The following is an 18,138-nucleotide window of genomic DNA, read 5'->3' as shown; positions in this document are numbered from 1 at the left end:
TGAATTAAACATACTGCAATGAGACCTCTCTTCTTTGTCTGCCAAAATAATGCTTATAAACTCAGACCTTTCAAAAGCCAGGACAAAGCTGTAAGGACTAATTCTCCATTTCTGTTGTTATTGGGGTTTACTCAAGCGGAAGCTACACTGCAAAATCACTATGATTTTTTTTTCCAACAACAGGGATGGAAGGATGCCTTAAATGCCAGCACAGTAAAAGTTGTGAATCTTCAGGCGCTCATGATATCCCTCTCAAATCCAGGTTGATACAAAAGCACAGGTGGCATTCTTGTTATTCGATGGTGCAATCGGCTCTGGATCTTTAGCACTGAGTACCTGGTGGAGTTTTATTTAATACAGAAATTAAATGCCTTTCAGGTATACTTTATAAGTTAATATATTACACTAGTTTAGTCTTGTATAGCCTTTTCAGTGGGAGCTGAAACATGATTTACATTTCATATTATGGTTTGACCAAGAAACTGGCTTTTGCTTGAACGTAATGTCAAGAGTGCCTTCAGATCTGCTAGAGTACAAGGCAAGGTTTTCCCCTTTCCCCATTTCCACATGCTTTGTATGGTGAAATTACATTTCTTTAAGCAAACTGAAAAGGTACCAGGGATGGAAATAAATCATACATGCAAGTTAAGCTGCTTGAACACTGATTGCATGGTATTGTAAATCCTAGAAATAACACATTTTTCTTCAGATAACTGCCAGAACATCCTGCTGCATTTTGATTAGTTTTGGTATGTAGTTCTTATACATACTGTTGTTTTCTTGCACAACCCTCTTTTATTTAAGGTATGTGAACAGATCAAGGTGTTCTTGTTGAAATCAGTCATAGACTGTTGTAAGATGAGCTGGAAGAGTTATTTCTATTCACAGAAAGAAACAGATTAAATTTTTGTTGAGACACTTGCAGGAAAAGGCTGTATATGTTTCTGCCTCACCCAGCCTGTCCTTTTTATGTTCTCTTGTATTTTTCAGCCCAGTGGCTCTCAAGTCATCCACTGCAAATGTAACTTTAAGTAAAAGAGCCCCTCCCTCTCTCATTTCACTCTTTTTTCTAAGTGATCATTAGAAAAGCATACTGTCAATGCCCTTCCTTTAACTAGTTCCAGTCCACTGTTTGTATACTGCAGTGGTCACAGCTTTATTTCCAGCTTTCTTTTTTTCTTTTTCTTTTTGTCTTTCACAGCTGGCAGGGAACACCAGTGCTTTTCTTCAATTGCCTAGTCTATCTACTCCCCCCTCCCAGCCTCCCCTGGACATATTCCAGTAAGGGTCAGGGCCAGCAAGGAGATTAAGGCATCCCAGGTCCCCATCATGCCAGGAGAGATTTCTTGCATCCACTTGTGCCCTGGTAATACTTTTTGAGTGGGATTTTCATTGAGAGGACCACACCAGTCGGTTTCTCATTTCTTCAAGGAGCTAAGGTTAGCAAGCTGCCCTACACACCCTCAGGAGGTACTTTGCGATTGCTTCTTCAACCTCTGCCAAGTAAATGTAATCATCTTGTGTGCCCCATGCATGGATCCCTCCTTCCTCCCATCATTGGGATGGACATGTCCATCCTCCCCTGCCAGCACTTCAGACACTCAAGCAGCTGATCAAACCCAAGTCACCTGCATTATAGTCAGGGCTTTATCCTTGTATGCCACAATGCTGACATTTTCCAGCTTACTTTTAATATCTCTTATTAGTATAAGTACTTAGTACTGTCCTAGAAAGTAGCTATAAAGAGATACATTAGCATGCTTACAGTATGTATAAAAATAAACCTTATTACAAAAATGTCTACTTTAGTGGCCCTTTGACAAGGGTAATATTAGTTTTTGTAGTAGTAATGGACATCTAACTTACATTTTTACATAGAATCTTTGGATTAAGTATGGAGATGTTTTATTGGTTAACTTTCATTAACTTGACAGGTGATGGTTTATCTTACTCAGCATTCACACGGACACCACAGCACATGCAGAAGTTCTCATGATTGCACCCCAAGTAACATAAGTGCACCAACAACCTAACTTCATGCATGTAAGATAGAATACATATCCCCTCACTGTTCATACTAAATCAAGCATACAGAGTCACTGTGCAATGGTAGTGGTAGAGTCCACAACAGCAGATACTTAGTGTTAAAAATTAACTAAGCCAGACACAAAAGTGTGTAGTTTGGACATTGTGACCTGGCAACCCAAAATTTTCCAGTAATTGGTATCTCGTTTGCACATAAAAACGATGCATGCCTCACTAGAGTTTGAAAGGAGCTTGAGACTGTGTCATACTTGCCTGAGGAAGAAAAAATTAACATGGTTAAAAGGGATTAAATCTAATTATAATGTTTTCATTGTTCACATTGGAATGAGCATTCTAAGACCATCCTTCGTCTTGGTGTGAATCAAACATCCTAGCAATCATGGACAAAACAGTTGCATCTTTAAGTGAATCTGTCCCATCACCTGATAATACGTGGTGAAGATCATGACAAAATACTGGCATTTAGATAGTGGCTAAAGACATGGTCTCATAAACACAGGTGTCAGTGCCTGTCAGCCTGGAGTGTGGTGTGCAGCTGATGCTGTGCTCTGTACATGATGTGCTTCATCCTTCTTCCTACAGAGTAAAGATAGTGAATAGCAGATATTCCATCTGCATTGTGCATTTTTAAACCTCATCAAAGTTAAAAGCAAAACCAAAATTAAATATGCACAAGATAAAAAATAAATCGGAGGTGGAGGTGGCTTTACTAACACCACAAGTTTCATTGATAAAATTAAGGATTTTGAAGCATTACTTTGCCTTTAAGATGTTGACATTTGTACTGTAACTGAAATAATGTTTAAATGCATACTACATATTCCGATGTATACCTCCTTTCAGTTTTGCAGTTCCAGTGGAATAACCTGTGGTATCTAATTCTGTGTGATACAACACCTAAAACCCAGAAACCATAAAAACTCAGGACTACTAATTGCTCATATAATGTTTAGTGTCAGTGGGACTTGATATAGTATCGGAATCTTCTGTATGCTAAGTCAACTACTCACTCAATACATAGAAAATCGCCCCGTCCACTCTAGTGACAAATCACTCCTCTGTATCTCTAAGGTTAATAATACTGCAGAAGAAGCACTATTCTCCCACACCATTGCTAGAAACTGGAATTGCCTTCCCCTTTCGCTGACCTCTGTCTCCACCACCTCAAATTTCAAAAACTCCCTTAAATCACATGTTATGAATACCTGGCTATGGCCATGTACTAGAAAAAAATTAAAGCTTTCCTATCCTTTTCATCCTCTTACCCAGGAATGCTTTCCTATTTACCCACTGTAATGCACTACAGTACCAAAACTCTTATTCTTCCAGCTTGTAAGAATCTTCTAAACCATGTTGTTTGTAACCTCACTTATTGCTGAAATGTGTCTTGTCTATCTTTATATTTCATTATGAATATATTAATTGTGTTGCTGAAATGTATCTTTTCTATTTTATAGCTCTGTATAAAAATATTGACTCTTGTTAGCTAATGCGGAGCTTTTCTCCTCGGGCCTCCGCTATAAATGGACCTAGTCCAGTCAGAATTTCCCGGTAAACAAATGTAAAATAAATAAATAAAATAAATAAAAAATAAATGCTATCAGTGTCCCCCATGACCTTGAGTGTTTCCTTACTTTGATTACAAAATATTGGAAAACTGTTGTTCGCCACAAAGTGTCAGCAACCATTAAAATGAGAATGAGCAGATTTACCTCTGATTTTAGTGCCAAATAAAGTTATGCTTTGTTGTAGACAAATATTACTTAGCATTATGTAATTGTTATATTTTGCTGTGTTTTGTAAGACAATTTACTATCATGATAGACTCACATGTATGTAGTTATTATGTTGTCTTATGTTGTATGTTTGGTCTTTGTAATTTAAAGAAAATAAAAACAAAATAGGATAATTTCCTTACTAAATTCCACAATGTAATAGTGAGTGATAATACAGTACTTATGAGGGGATTTTAATAACCTAATCACTGAAGAGGTAAACTGTTCAGTGCCAAATAAATATGCACAGATATTAATTGATTGTGCTATTCAGAGCAGTTTGAAGCATATAGCATGAAACCCAGTGAGAGATTAAAAAAATAAACTCCAGAAAGTGCACTTCAATAGAATAACACCCCAATAACCAAAAACATGTTTGAAACAATCTGGCCACTACTCAGTAGACATGAAGAGGAAGCTTTAGCATTTTAGTTCTTTTATTTTCGCAGAACTTCTTCAGAATGAATAACTCCTCTTACTAACTTAATTTATATACACAAATCACATGACAAATTTAAAAAAAGACTTGATTAATAATTCAGTTAATTAACTTATCCACTTAAAAACACAGTTAAATATTTTACTTTGCTTTAAAATATACAATATACAATATGAAAAAGATTAAATTCCACATTATAGTCTTTGTGCCATTAGGAAATATTTAATGTTTATTTAATCCTGTTTTTTTTTTTTTGTTTGAATTCAATTTTATTTGCCATTCTACCTCCTTGCATTCTAAGTGAATGCTATTGTTCCCCTTTAGAGTGTCATTTGGAAGACTATCCAAAACAAAAAAGGTGAACTTCATGAAATTTATGTATTCCAGAGCATACTTAGCTAATGCATTACTTAAATCACCCTTCTTCATGGCAGTATTATGTCCGTAAATTCTCTTAGAAAGTTTTCTAGTGGTCTTACCCACATAAAAACTATCACAAGATTCTCATTCAGCGATATACACTATTCCACATGAGTTACAATCAAAATGTCCACTTCCTCAAAATATTTTACCTAAGCTATTAAGGTAAAAAAGTGTCCATTATAAATCTACCAGCCCTACATTTTTGATACTTAAAAGTCCCTAAAGTTGTGTCTTTGATGTTTCTCATCTTATTTGAGTTTTCTAACATGAATTTTAAAGTTGTTACCTCCCTTGTAAGAAAACATTGGCTTATTGCCTACATTTTCATTTATAATCTGTCACATAATTCCCATATCCTGAGATACAGGCAAAGAAAATTACTTATTAAAACTACTAAATGTATTTGTGTTTTGCTTGACTTCATCTTGCTTCGTAATACTATAACTACCTTTCAAAATAGGTTTGAATTTGTCATTCCGCTTAGAAATTATATCTGTTAATATTTTATCCAGAAATTCATTTTTGTATTCTCTGTCTAAAACTAGACTTTTCAAAACCTCAGCATTGTTTAAAAAAAGTCTTCCTCACTCGTCATCCTACTTAATCCAGTATATTGACCTCTCACATTTTATTTCATAAATATAAGATGTTGACTTTGTGTAAATAACTGTTGACAAAAGTTTCTTTCCTGTGGCCTTTACTTTCAAAAGAATTGAATTCCTTGTTAACTTTCAAGGTCAGATCTAAGAAGTTAAAAAATAACCCTTTGTTGTTTAAGGTGAACCTAAGAAATTCTATGGAGTAGCTTGTATATAGTTCTGCAAACACTAGGACCTTTCAGCTGCACAGCTATGGTTTTACACTCTGCAATTAACACATATTAATTATATTATTTTAACATAAGAATAAAATCAAAATCTGTTTTCAATAAGCAGTCTGTCCTAGACTTTACCAGTGGTAAATGAAAAAAACATTAACAACACACTTACATAAAAACATAGTGGATGCTATGCTCAGTAACTCAAATAATTAATCTAAGGATACTGATAATTATCTCTTTAATATTATTAATGTCTGGATTCATGAATGCATACTATTAAAGACATAAATATGTAGGTAAATTTAACAAAGATGTTTGTTGGAATCATAAAATGAATAAGCTTTACAACAGAAAAAACATGCTTCTTAGCTTTCAAAAAATCTTGGTTATAAAAGCAAGTATATAGTAAATAAAGTATAGAAACTTACAAATAAATCAGAAATAAAGTCACTGGCAAGCAACAGATGAAAACCAACTCTTCAACAATTGCTAGACGAAAGTGAGAGGAAGAGCACTGCTGTGTGAGATTAAGAAACTTTAATAAACTATAGTAAGTACTGTTTACTTTGTCAGACAATAAGACGTGTGATGAAGTCCAATCTTATTTTGACTGGTTAAAATGCTAAACACAATACAAATACTTCTTTTTGATAATTTTTATTAGGAGATTGAGCACCACTTGTGTACTTTGTTCCTTGAAGTCAGACTTTTTCATAAACCAGTATTATAAGCTGTATTACTCTAAATTGCTAGTTTTCTCTGAACAGATCCATTAGTGTTAATTTCAGCTTAATCTCCTCTAGATTGCAAACTGAGCAAAGCACATATTTCTTCTCCCATAACATTTGCAGAGATCAATATTGTACTTAAAAATCTTGATAACTTAATCTCCAACAGGTTGAGCTGCTGTCTCCCAGAGCTGTTCCAAACCCTTAATGAGTCCAAGTGATATTACTTGTTTTTAGAGAGCTCCAACATGAGGAATGCTCTTCTTCCTCATAGAAACATTCAGTTATAGGGATAATTCATGAAACCAATGAAGGTATATTTAGACTCTTGCAGGCAATTTGTGAGGATTGCCATACAACATTTTTGTCCATCCTTTCTAAAAAAGTTAAATTATGTCTTTCCCTTGATTTAATACATCACAGGCAGTATACATGAGGGGTAGGAATGTTATCTACACTGTGATAAATAACACTCATCTATAGAACCCTACCTCTAATACCTAAATTAACTAACTGTAAAACTCAAAATAAAAAATATATATGCTGCACACCAAGTTGCATAATATTTTTTGGCCAAAGCAACCTTTTTCTTTGAATAAAAGCTATACTGATGGAATATCTTGCAGTAGGTCATCCATATATACCCTAATAAGAAAAATTACCCTCTCAAGAGGAATGAAATACTAAAAAGGTTTCACAGTCCTACTGTAGCAAAAACTATTGGAAAGGGACCAAGACTTTCTAATACCTTGGAACTGGACTTTTCCTCCACTCAAAACTAGTTGAGGCCAAGAACATAATGTTAAACCTGTCTAATGCTGATATGGAAGGTCCAGACTTTTGAAATGAATAAGCATGTAACTTGAATAGTGACATACTGATTATTGCTTACTAAAGTCTTTTTAATGGAAGAACATTAGATCAGGGATAGGACTGCTTATAATAGTCATATAAAGCATGGATTTAGAATGCTTCATGATTACATAGTCTGTCCTAATCATCTTGTGGGTTCTGATTTCATGTTGCAATTTATTTTAATTTTTTTAGCTATTTATTGTTCTTAACTGCTTGTCTTAGTTATATAACTGCATTAATAAATAATTAGTTGGTGCACCTACTTTTGATCGAGCATAAAGTAAACAGGTTTTCTGCTGTTCGCTGTTCAAATGCATGTGCCTATTTGCAGCTCATCACTGTTTTCCATAGGGAATCACCAACGACATGATTTCTGTTTATGAATTGCCAGTGATGTAGAGCTTTTTTGGGCTTTTCATTTTTCTCTCTACTGTTGAGTGCCTATGTATTTAATATATATGTGTAAGTTTGGTGTTGGGTTGTACAGGGGTGCTTGCTTCCATGAAAAAAAATGCTGTCTTCCGTTTTTTTTCATGTGGCCGAAGCTTGGACTGGTTTGTTTCTCTCAGTTGAAGTGTCAACCAATTTCATCTTTACAATATAGTGGAAAATAAGTAAGTAAAAACACAGTCATAGTATATGATCAAGTAGAAATACTTAAGTAAGCTAACACTGGTGATTTCATCATCTTAATTTGTGTACATTTTTAGAAGGCTTCTGGACCGCTCTACAGGAAGCAGCAGGAAGTACACATTGAATGCTAATTGTTAAAAAATGTATTGCTGAAGGCAAACTATTTTTTCCACCTTAGAAGGATCATCTTTTCTGGTCAGTATGTTCCACACTGGTTATAAAAGAAGGTTCAAACACTTGACTGAGTACAGTATGTGGTAGTATGTAATGCAACGGCAGATATAATTGATTTGTACTGCAGTAGTATAGTTGGATTGTATTATCTGCTTGTCAGTATTGCTGTGCTCTTAAAAATAAAAGAGGAATAGTTCTGCACAGTATACTTGTATATAACAGTAGTATTGATTAAAGAAGTAGACTTGTTCATTTAGTTACTTTTCATTTAGTATGATTTTATTGACTGGTAAAGATTTGGAGCCAGATTAACACCTACACTAAGAGTAAACTAAGTCACATAACAAGAACACCCCTTCCACATTTTTTGTGCTTTCTAGTCACAAAGAAAGATTATACCAAGTGTATATGTAGCCTGCACTTTGTGATTACCTTTATGAATTCCTCTCAGCATTCAAAACTGCAAGAAAATCAGTAGGTAAACTAAAATTAGGAGGAGAAAGAAGGTGTGAGTTGTCTGTGTTTGTTCACTCAGAACAGTGTACACCTAGTGCAGGCTTTATTGAATCCCAGGCTTTATTTAGTTTATAAACATATGTGTATAACAAAAGATTATAGGTACTGCTTAAGAATTTCATATCTTTATATTCTGTGTAAAGTGATCTTTTTTAAAACAGCATGTTTGCTTTGTCATCCAGAAATAAATGTAATAGAGTTCATTAGAGTTTGTAGTGCAGAATGTAATGTTGTGTTTTGTAACCCTTTAGGTTTCAGTAGGCATATGAATTTCCTAAGAAGGAGACAATTTCCTCATGGTGCATACAGACTGGAGAACATGGACTTTGAAGATGAGAACCATGGGTGGAGATTTGATATGGACATGGTGATCATCTACATCTATTCTGTCAACTGGATCATTGGATTTATTATCTTTTGTTTTCTGTGCTACATTTTCTTTCCCTTTACTTAGTAAACTATATTTATAGCTTTATTTAAAAAAGTATTTCATTAGACCTAAAGAAATGAAAGTTAAATTTTCTTTCAAAAATGTCAACTGCTATAATCTGTATTAAAGAAAAAATGAAACTTGTTGAAGTTTTTCCAGTTTTATTGAAATTTATTTTTATTATACCGATATCAAGCCATTGTATTTAAGGTTTAATGAAATTTATTTTCAGTGGTGTTGCAGTCTCATTAGTGTTCACTTATGGACTTAGAGAAGTTTCCTTGCTGCCTTACTATGTTCAGTTATTAAAAAGCTGCTTCAGAATTTTAAGGGTTACCTGAAATTTGCTTCAGAGTATTTTCATAGTATTGCATTAACACTCTTGAGTTTAATTTAGTTCTGTTTCTAAAAAATGTATAGTTTACGTTACTACTTATATCTTTTGCATAGGTATGTAAACTGCCACTTGGTAATACATTTTCATTTTGCTGTGTAACAGCACATAGAACGCAGTGTGTATTCAAAAAAACAGTGTTAAATTGGATACTGCTCAAATAAACTGCATCACAGATTTTTATGTGTTAGTTCATCATTTCTGTCTATTAGGAAAGAGTGGAGCACTCAGAGATGCCATTTCAGTTTGTTGTGCAGCGCTTAATTCTAATTGTGCACTGATGTTAAAGCTGAGAGAGCTACTGTATAATACTGGTCATTTCATACTGAGGGTCAGAATCTCCGAATCATTCATTACTGAGAAATGCAAAACCACTTGGAACTGAAGGAGGTGCCACAAACACCTGGAACTACAGGAGTTGTGTTTCAGTGTGTGAAGGACTGTGAAAAATAGTAACAATTTCAGCTTGAAGTGGTAGTAGAATAGCCATGAAGGTGTATTTGGATCAGTTCGATTAATTATTTATATACTAAGCCCTTAGCACTAGGTGCATGACATTGAAAACTAAATAATTAAATAATTCACCGTATAGGTTCATAGGTATTTACTAGGCTAATAACCACAAGGGCCTTTTTTTAAGCCTAGCCATGCATCCCAAATCTCTGACAAGTTCTAATACCCTTGATAAGTGTAAGCAGGGGTTTGGGAGATTAACTATTTACAGGTTACCTGTGTCCATTAGAGACATAGGTGCCAAACCAGGGATGAATATCTGGTTTCCCATCCAATTGTCCAAGTTGCACTTGAATTGGGTTAGGAAGGAATTCTGCTTCACATGGATGGGGAGCCTGTTCCATACTCTTGGCATTCTCTGGAGTACATACCTATCTCTCCAGCAGGACATATTTATATCACAGGCAAGGTTTAAGTCTTCAGAATGGGTAATTCTGATGCTATTTGTTTTGTGGGTGTGCAGGAGGTCCATCAGAGTGGGGCCTGACAATGCCCTGTATGTCAGGCATAGATCTCCCCTCAAAAGACTGTAGGAGACAGAATACAGGGATAGGGCCTTGAGGTGGTCTGCATAGGACATTTTACTTACACTGTGTATTCTTTTAGCGAGGGACCTCTATGGACGTTCCAATTGTTGGATGCGCCTGGTTAGGTACATACCAAAGGGGGCATTGTACTCAATGATAGGACCGATGAATGCCGAATACAGTGGAACAATTACTTTGTTGGACTTAGATGCCATACTTTTGTTTATAAGTTGTGCAATGTAGAATGATTTCCTCACCACTGTAGACACATGATGGTAAAAAGCTAGATTACCATCTATGTGTGTCCCTAAGTCCCTGACTACTGGGTCAGCTCTAGTGGGTATGCTGTCAATATGATAGTTACCAGGGATGGATGACTTCCCAAAGGATACTATTATGTATTTCTTGACATTTAGTGTTTAGTCCATGGCTCTGACACCAGTTGTTTGTATGTGTCAGCCCCTCCTGGAGAACATTTGTGTCAGTGTGAGATTCAATGACAGCTCCTAATTTTCAATCATCTGTAAATTTAGTCAGCCAGAGACCACTGACATTGGCTTTGACTTCTGAGAAGTAAATGCTAAAAAGGAGCAGTCCAAGGACTGATCCCTGAGGGACTCCACTTGTGACTGGCCTCTTTGTAGAGGTGGACTCCCCAATTCTAACTGCTTGGGTCCTGTCTCTGAGCCAGTTGGCTATCCGCCAGGTGACATACGGGTTTATACTTAACCTCTTGCATTTGTCAACAATGCCAGAGTGGGGTATTGTGTGAAATGCCTTGGCCAGGTCAAGGTAGGCAGTGTGAACAATTTTGCCCCATCCATTGCTTTGGTGACCTTTTCAAAGAAGTCCACCAGGTTGAGTAGGCATGAACTGCCCTTGACGAAACCAAACTAGGTTAGGTCCAGTGTCTGGAGGTTTACTAGATCTCTGTTGATCATCTCCATGATAATTCTTTCCATGGTTTTTACATGTAAGACTAGTGAGACTTATGGGTCTGTAGTTTCCAGGGTCTGTAGATGGCCCTCCCTTTGTGCAGAGGGATAACTTTTGCCCTTCTCCATTCATGAGGCACAAAACCTGTTTGGTGGCTACAGTTAAATGGTAGTTCCAGAGGTCCTGATAGGTCATGTTTCATGCTATTTAGAAGGCATCCTGGGATATTTTCTGGGCCCATTAATGCAGTGTTCTTGGTCTTAGAGTATTAAGGACCTGTTCCCTAGTGACAGTAGGGGTAGTTATATTTAATGATATTTCCTGAGGGAAGGTTGAGGGGGATAGATGTGTAAAGCTGGAGCTGAATTTATCAGCCAGGAGTTTTTCTATGTCTTCTGGCTCAGTATAGGTGGCTCCATTTACATTGAGCTCTGCACACTATTGTGTATTGTCATTGAGGTTTTGGACATGGCTAAAGAATGCCTTGTGGTTGTCCTTGGCCTGGGAGGCCAAACTTACCTCAAATTTGGCTATGGTAGACTTTATTTCTCCTCTGAGTTGTTTGCTTAGTTTGATGAGAGTGCTTTTATCCTGCTGGGTGCTGCACCTCCTACTTGTTGCCATGATTTTCTTCCTGCTGTTATACAGCCTATTGATTTTGTGATTACACCAGGGTGGCTTATTTTTTGAGTTAGTTGTGTACTTCCTGGTGGGTACAGCTGCCTCAGTACAGCTATTAACATGCTTGTACAGGGTTTCTGTAAACATTTCTGCATATGCAGCAATGTTCTCATGGTTTATGGGAGCTTGAAATTTTGCCAGGTTCTCACTTAATAGTAGGAGGTTAGCCTTAGAATAGTTCCTAAATATTCCAGGTTTAGATGGAGGTCCAGGTCTCATTTTTACTTCAAAGGAGACCATTTTGTGGTCTGACCTTTCCAGGGAAGGCATTACAGTAGGGGATATGCAGCAGTCTCCCATATTACTGAGGCCTAAATCCAGTATGGTTGCACCCCTGGTTGGTGTATTGAAAATCTGGTCCAGGGAGTTTGTGTTTAAAAAATTCAGGAATCTCTTTGCATGTACATTTGGTGTCGTATAGGATTCCCAGTTAATAGTGGGGTAATTAAAGTCACCCACAAATATGGTATTGGGTTGGATGTTTAGTATTTCTAATAAGTTTAAATACATGGTATGGATTTCCTGGGTCATAGAGGGTGACCTATAGCTTGCAAGGAAGTGGTATTGGACTTTGTCTGTGGTGATTTGAACATGGGAGCAGCTGAAGTGCATTGTCCTGTTTGATCAGCCGTGAAGTATGTTTATCTTTGATGTAAATAAAGACACCTCTTCCTTTAGTCCATGCCTGTGAAGTAGCTGTCCTAAATGTGTGAAAGGCATTATAACCTAGCACTTCTGGTGTGCTCTCCATGGCTTTAAACCATGTCTCAGTGACCACACAGATGTCAGCAATCTCTAGGGTAAAGAGAGCTTCTAGGTAGTGGAGTTTTTTGTTTAGATTCCTAGCATTGAGCAGTAATACGTTTAGATTTTCTTGGTTTTGATTTGCTATGTTGAAAGTACTTTCAGTTTGGCATTGCCTAAAAAAGACACTATGGGGGAAGACAGTGTTTTAGTTAATATTCAAAAGCCTAGAGGGGAGAAGTGCAGACCATCCCTGGCAAAGTAGCATGATCTGTTGACTGTCTCCTTCCATGCTAACAAATATTAAACCCCCTTAGAATGACACCAGAAACTAAGCCAGTTAAAGTCAGTCATCTTTTGTTCATATTGTGGCATCATCCTTGGAGAAGGTAAAATGCTGCTCTGTGCTAGGCTGATACCAGCCTGAGACACATACTCCGAGAGCTCCATGATGTCTCTCTTCATATAGTCTAGGTAGGTAAGTCTCGGGTCATTTCCTCCCACATGAACTATGACTGAGTCATATTGGTAATTGTGGTCCAGTGACTTGTGTGCCTGTGTAATGTGGCAGAACCTAGCCCCTGATAAGCAACTGACCGTGACTTTCTCCTTACTCAGCCTGGTGAGAGGGACATCAGTGTGCCTCATGATGGAGTCTCCAATGACTAGAATTTTGGATTGTGTGGTGGCTTGCCTTATGGGTTTTAGAGGTAGAGGCTCCATGAAATGTAGCTCTATGTGTTGATGTGGGTGTTGTTTTGAAAGAGTGCATTTGGGACTGCTGAGGGTATTTGTTATGTTGTACTTCATCTAGGAGGTCTTTGTGGTTGAAGAATGTTACAGTAAAGTGCCTCAGCATATGTGGGTCGATATGTCTGCTTTGAATTGTGCGTGATGGGTACAGTGTGTGTACTACAGGCAACCTTATTGACATTAGGAGTACTTTTATGTGAGAGCTTTGCTTCCAGTGACATTGTATAAATACATCTCTCACATACCATATCAGTGTGTTTGAGAATTAAATGGTTGTCAGTAAACATGAGGCAATTTCTACATTCCCTCAAGATGCCCATATCTACCAAGCTGGTAACGGAGACAGTAGGAAAGTTCATATCCATGGCAACAGACCCTTTTTTATTGATTAGACAGTTGGAATGAGAATATCTGTCACTGTCAGGAGTATCCAGTTTGGAACTATGGGGACAGTGCTTGTCATTGCAAACTAGTTGTTCTGTATGCAAGTAGGTATTTAAGAAATTTCAGTTGTGCTTTTATAGGAAAAATGTCATGCAAGGTGTCTGAGTCTATACAGAGCACTGCCAAACACTTGAGTGGAAACTAATACGTAGACCCTAAAAATTTAAGGATGAATTATTTAGGTGGATATTCTGAAGTTAGAAACAAATCAAGCAGTACTTACTGAAAACAAAGAATTAGCTTGTCAAGAATGATGAAAAGAAGGTAATCGTATGAATGGCTATTGCCTGGCTACTACTAATGATGGTCTCACTACAGCTTCAATCTTTTAGGATACAATGCTCCTTTGCTTCTTTTCTCACCAGAAGGAAAATGTTAGCACCAGTCCCAAGATGAGAAGCAGGGCACAGCCTGTTTAGTGATCAACAGTCTTGTTCCAGATGATGCAAGGGTCAGTAGGCTTGTAGCCTTTTCCTGGTAGATGCTTTAAATAGCAACCTGACCAGTCAGGAATGTGAACCAGAAACAGTCAGTAATCAATGCACTTGGCTCCTTCTATCACCAGGACCAGAATATAAGCACATATTAGCTGTCACCTCTAAAGCAGTTTTTAGGTTTTCTGGTGATCAGCAGTCTCTAAGAAATAATGTCCTTGTACTCCTTATCTCACCAGGAGAAAACAGAAGCACTTAATCCAAGATGACTACTGAGAGACAGAATGGTGTCTTGCAATAGATGTTTAAAGGGTAAGATGAAAAAATGGTTTATCCTAAACACTCCAGTCTACACTAAGCAGTTAGATATGAAAGTGGGTAACTTAAGTTTTAGATGTCTAAGAAGAGAGCCACTATTTTAAAAGAGCAAGATAGATTGAAAGGGGGTAGGCACTTTTGTATTCTGTTAGTATGGAATACCGGCCAGGGAAGGAGAGATGGAAAGAGATATATCATCAAATTAACATAAGGGGCTGGCAACTAGAAAGACAGTGGTGGTTAAGAATACAACAGTAACAGAGTGGGAGGGTGGGAAAAATTCTGACTCACAAGAGACACAGTTGTGGTCTCTTCAAGTTTTAATGTGCAGTTAAAAGCATAATACAAGAAAAACAGTGTAAAGAAAATGAATCACAGTATACAAAATAGAAAAAGGCAATATAGTAATACAAAGTAAAAAAAATCAAAAGCAAACCAACCTTGCCCTCACACCAAGCTGTGACAGATTCTGGGTGAGCTTTTCCAGCAAAGCTTTGAAATAAAATGTATTAAAAAACACAGAGTGGCTTTAAAATTCATAGGCAAAACCACAATAGGATTTAAGATTAAACGTGCTTCCAAAGAACCTTTAAAGGAGTCCCAGTGTGTTTGCTCATGAAGATGCCTAGGTAATGAATAACACAGGAAAAAAGAGCCTTATGCATGAATGATCGAAAGCTAGATGTTTCAAGCCATGTTATGAGAATTACTAGCAGTTCATTGGCAGTTCAGTAGAGTGATCAGTAGGGCTGGTAAAGAATCAGCAACTCTTTTTGGTGATATGGACATATATATAATTGCTGTAGATATCCATGATGGAACCTGAATCAGCAACTCTTTTAGGTAAGATGGACGTATATATATTTGCTCTAGAATCAGCAACTATTTTATGTGAGATGGACGTCTATCTAGTTGCTCTACTTATCCATGATGGAACCTTTTAGGTGAGATGTACATACATTTAATTGCGCTAGATATCTGTGATGGACCCTTACAGGTGACTCGATGCCACCAGCAGCCAATGAAGACTCTACAGCAAAAACTGATATGACCATCTAAGCTTAAACCCATTAGAATCCCAGGTACAGAGTTTTGCACCAGGTCCTTACGATCTGAACAAATCAGCCCTAAGTAAACAGATTTGGAGTATTCAATGCAGGAAGAGATCTGTGCCTGGACCACTACATCACTAAAAGGTAAACAGTGTTTAATCCTAGCAATTTTCTTTAGATGGAAACATAATGATTTGACTTTGGCTGATGCCTAGTCAGAGTGTCAGTCATCTGGGATCATTCTAAATTTCTGCATTCTCGTTGTAAGTGCAGGACTTTTAACACCAGAAATAATTATAAGCAGCAGGCATGGAAAAGTAGAAGTCTTTATTTTTACATGAACATCATTGTCTCCATCATAGTGTGGCTTAGTCTAAATGGTTTTGACCACTTCCAAAGAGAGTGATGTCTAACTTTCCCCAATGGTTTCTGAAACCTTCATCCTTTATTGTAGAAAAGAGAGGTTATAGTTGGTATCATCAGCATAAAAAAATGACATATCATACCCTTCCATTGCATGACTTCTATTAGAGGTATGGACATCAGAAATAACAAAGACCCTAATACAGAAGGAGTGAGTTAAGGAGTATACTCTGTTACCAGAAAAAGAAGGCAAACTATCAAAAGGAAACACCTGTTAAGTTAGACATGTTGGTAGAGGGTAAGGAAATAACGTTCACATGTTAGGCCATTGCTATTTTGGAACACAAAATTGCCATATTGAAATGTAGGTTTGACAGGTAAAACTATTTTATGCAACATTTAAGTGGAGTTGGCATGAACTAAGCTGGTGAAAAAGGAAGTTGAGGAAGTTCAAGAATGCAAGAAATAAGGCAGAAATACTGGGTGACTTAATCAGCTCACAATTTACTGTGGATATGCAGAGTGGCAGAATGAAAAGGTAAAAATGGATGAGGAGAAACTAACACATGGAAAAGAAAGTAAAAATATATGTTATAAGTTCCTGAATAAAACTCAGTACATTGTTGCAGAAATAGTGCGATAGGTGGTGGTGGCAAGTGAGTATTTGTAAAAGAATACCTAAAAGCCAGAAACTAAGATAACCATTCAGAACTAAAAATTTATCTTATAATACACTTCATAAGGCAAAGTGGTGCAGAGAGTGATATTGCTGCTTCATGATTGTTGCTAGTCTGGTTCATTTTTCAAATTGCTCATAGGGGTGTCTGCCATACATGCTTGTGTGTGTGCATGTGCATGCAGGTGAGCAAAGACATCCTGCAGTGTGTTGGTGCACTGACCAGAACTCGTTTCTTTCCTTTACACCTGTTGAATGCTGTGATAGGCTTCAGCTTCCCTGTGAATGAGTGGATGAATGATACATTGCTAGTGAGTATAATATTAAGACAACCTGGGTACATTGTATGTATTTGATAAACACTTTATAAACAGAACCTGTGATCTGTCCCCTTAAGATGATGTAGGGACAGTCTTGTATTCCTTTTTGTACATATTGTAAATATGTACACCATTTTATATTATTCATCTCTATTAGTGCATCATCTGCTCATAATAAAAAATATATTACTAAGCTCAACTCTTACCACCCACTCCTGTGTTTGTTTAATTTAAACTAGTATTTTCTTATTACTTCCTTGTCTGAGCTCTTCTATCAGGTTTCTCTGCTACACCTTCTGTAATTTCCTGTCTACATACCATAATCGTATGTCTTCTCCAGTGTTAATTTTGCTGTATTTTTGTGTCCCCTTTCCGACAGCTTCAGCCATCTTTTTCAGTATACCCAGTACGAGTTATAACTATTCTAATGTATATGTCTTTGCTAGTCAGCCATTCTGCTTTTTTCCCTGTAGCAACTATGTTATTTTGTGTGTATGTCTTTGGAAATAAATCCTTGTCTTTAATTTCCTATAACAACTATACTAAATTGGCTATATTACTTATTCATCGTACATGTTACTTATGTCTGTGGTTGTCTTAATATTGCCGTTACTGGAGTTTTTCTTCCTGGGCCGCTGTTGAAAATGCATAACATTATCCTGTCATAATTTCTAGGTAAACAAATGCTAATAAATAAAGTTATTGCAAATGAGTGTATATCATAAGAGCCTTCTGTACTAGAGACCTTGAGGATTCTCTAACTGGATGTAAAAATCAGTGAAGATGCAGTCATTACAGTGTATAATTAAGTACCTCAACATTGACTAGGTAAACTACTCGGCATTAAGTAGCTGTGTCACAATATTAACTGTGTAAATCAAATCAAAACAGTTTGGAACAAAGTGTAGATTCTAACTAGAGGTTGGATTAGCGTACATTTCGTACTGATACATATATAGGATATTTAGAGTTCCATGTAAGATGCCCACATTCTAGCAACTCCTTTCAAGTTCTCCTGAGGGAAAATTACATTTGTTAGGAAAGTTTAAAATTCTGACTCAAAACCCTACATTAAAACACAGAAGGTATTGCAAATATTTCTTCAACCTCTACAGTAGAAAAAAATGATATTGGAGACTTTCAG

At 36.8% G+C, this 18,138-nt stretch overlaps 1 protein-coding gene across 1 annotated transcript in view; it reads left to right on the top strand.

Annotated features, from left to right (window-relative positions):
- RNF180 (ring finger protein 180) overlaps positions 1 to 9,412 on the top strand; it is a 933,453-nt gene extending 924,041 nt beyond the window's left edge. Inside the window, exon 5 of the mRNA XM_044063860.1 lies at positions 8,661 to 9,412. Within this exon, the coding sequence (XP_043919795.1) occupies positions 8,661 to 8,863 (203 nt within the window). The 3' untranslated portion in view covers positions 8,864 to 9,412. The remainder of the gene's footprint in view (positions 1 to 8,660) is intronic.
- Positions 9,413 to 18,138: the final 8,726 nt, after the last annotated feature.

The sequence above is a fragment of the Protopterus annectens genome, chromosome 2.part2 (genome assembly GCF_019279795.1).
Source record: "Protopterus annectens isolate FY-2018-M chromosome 2.part2, PAN1.0, whole genome shotgun sequence".
In the NCBI taxonomy this organism is placed as follows: domain Eukaryota; kingdom Metazoa; phylum Chordata; order Ceratodontiformes; family Protopteridae; genus Protopterus; species Protopterus annectens.
Note: the sequence above shows the minus strand (reverse complement) of the source record. Positions and strands in the feature narration are given on the sequence as shown.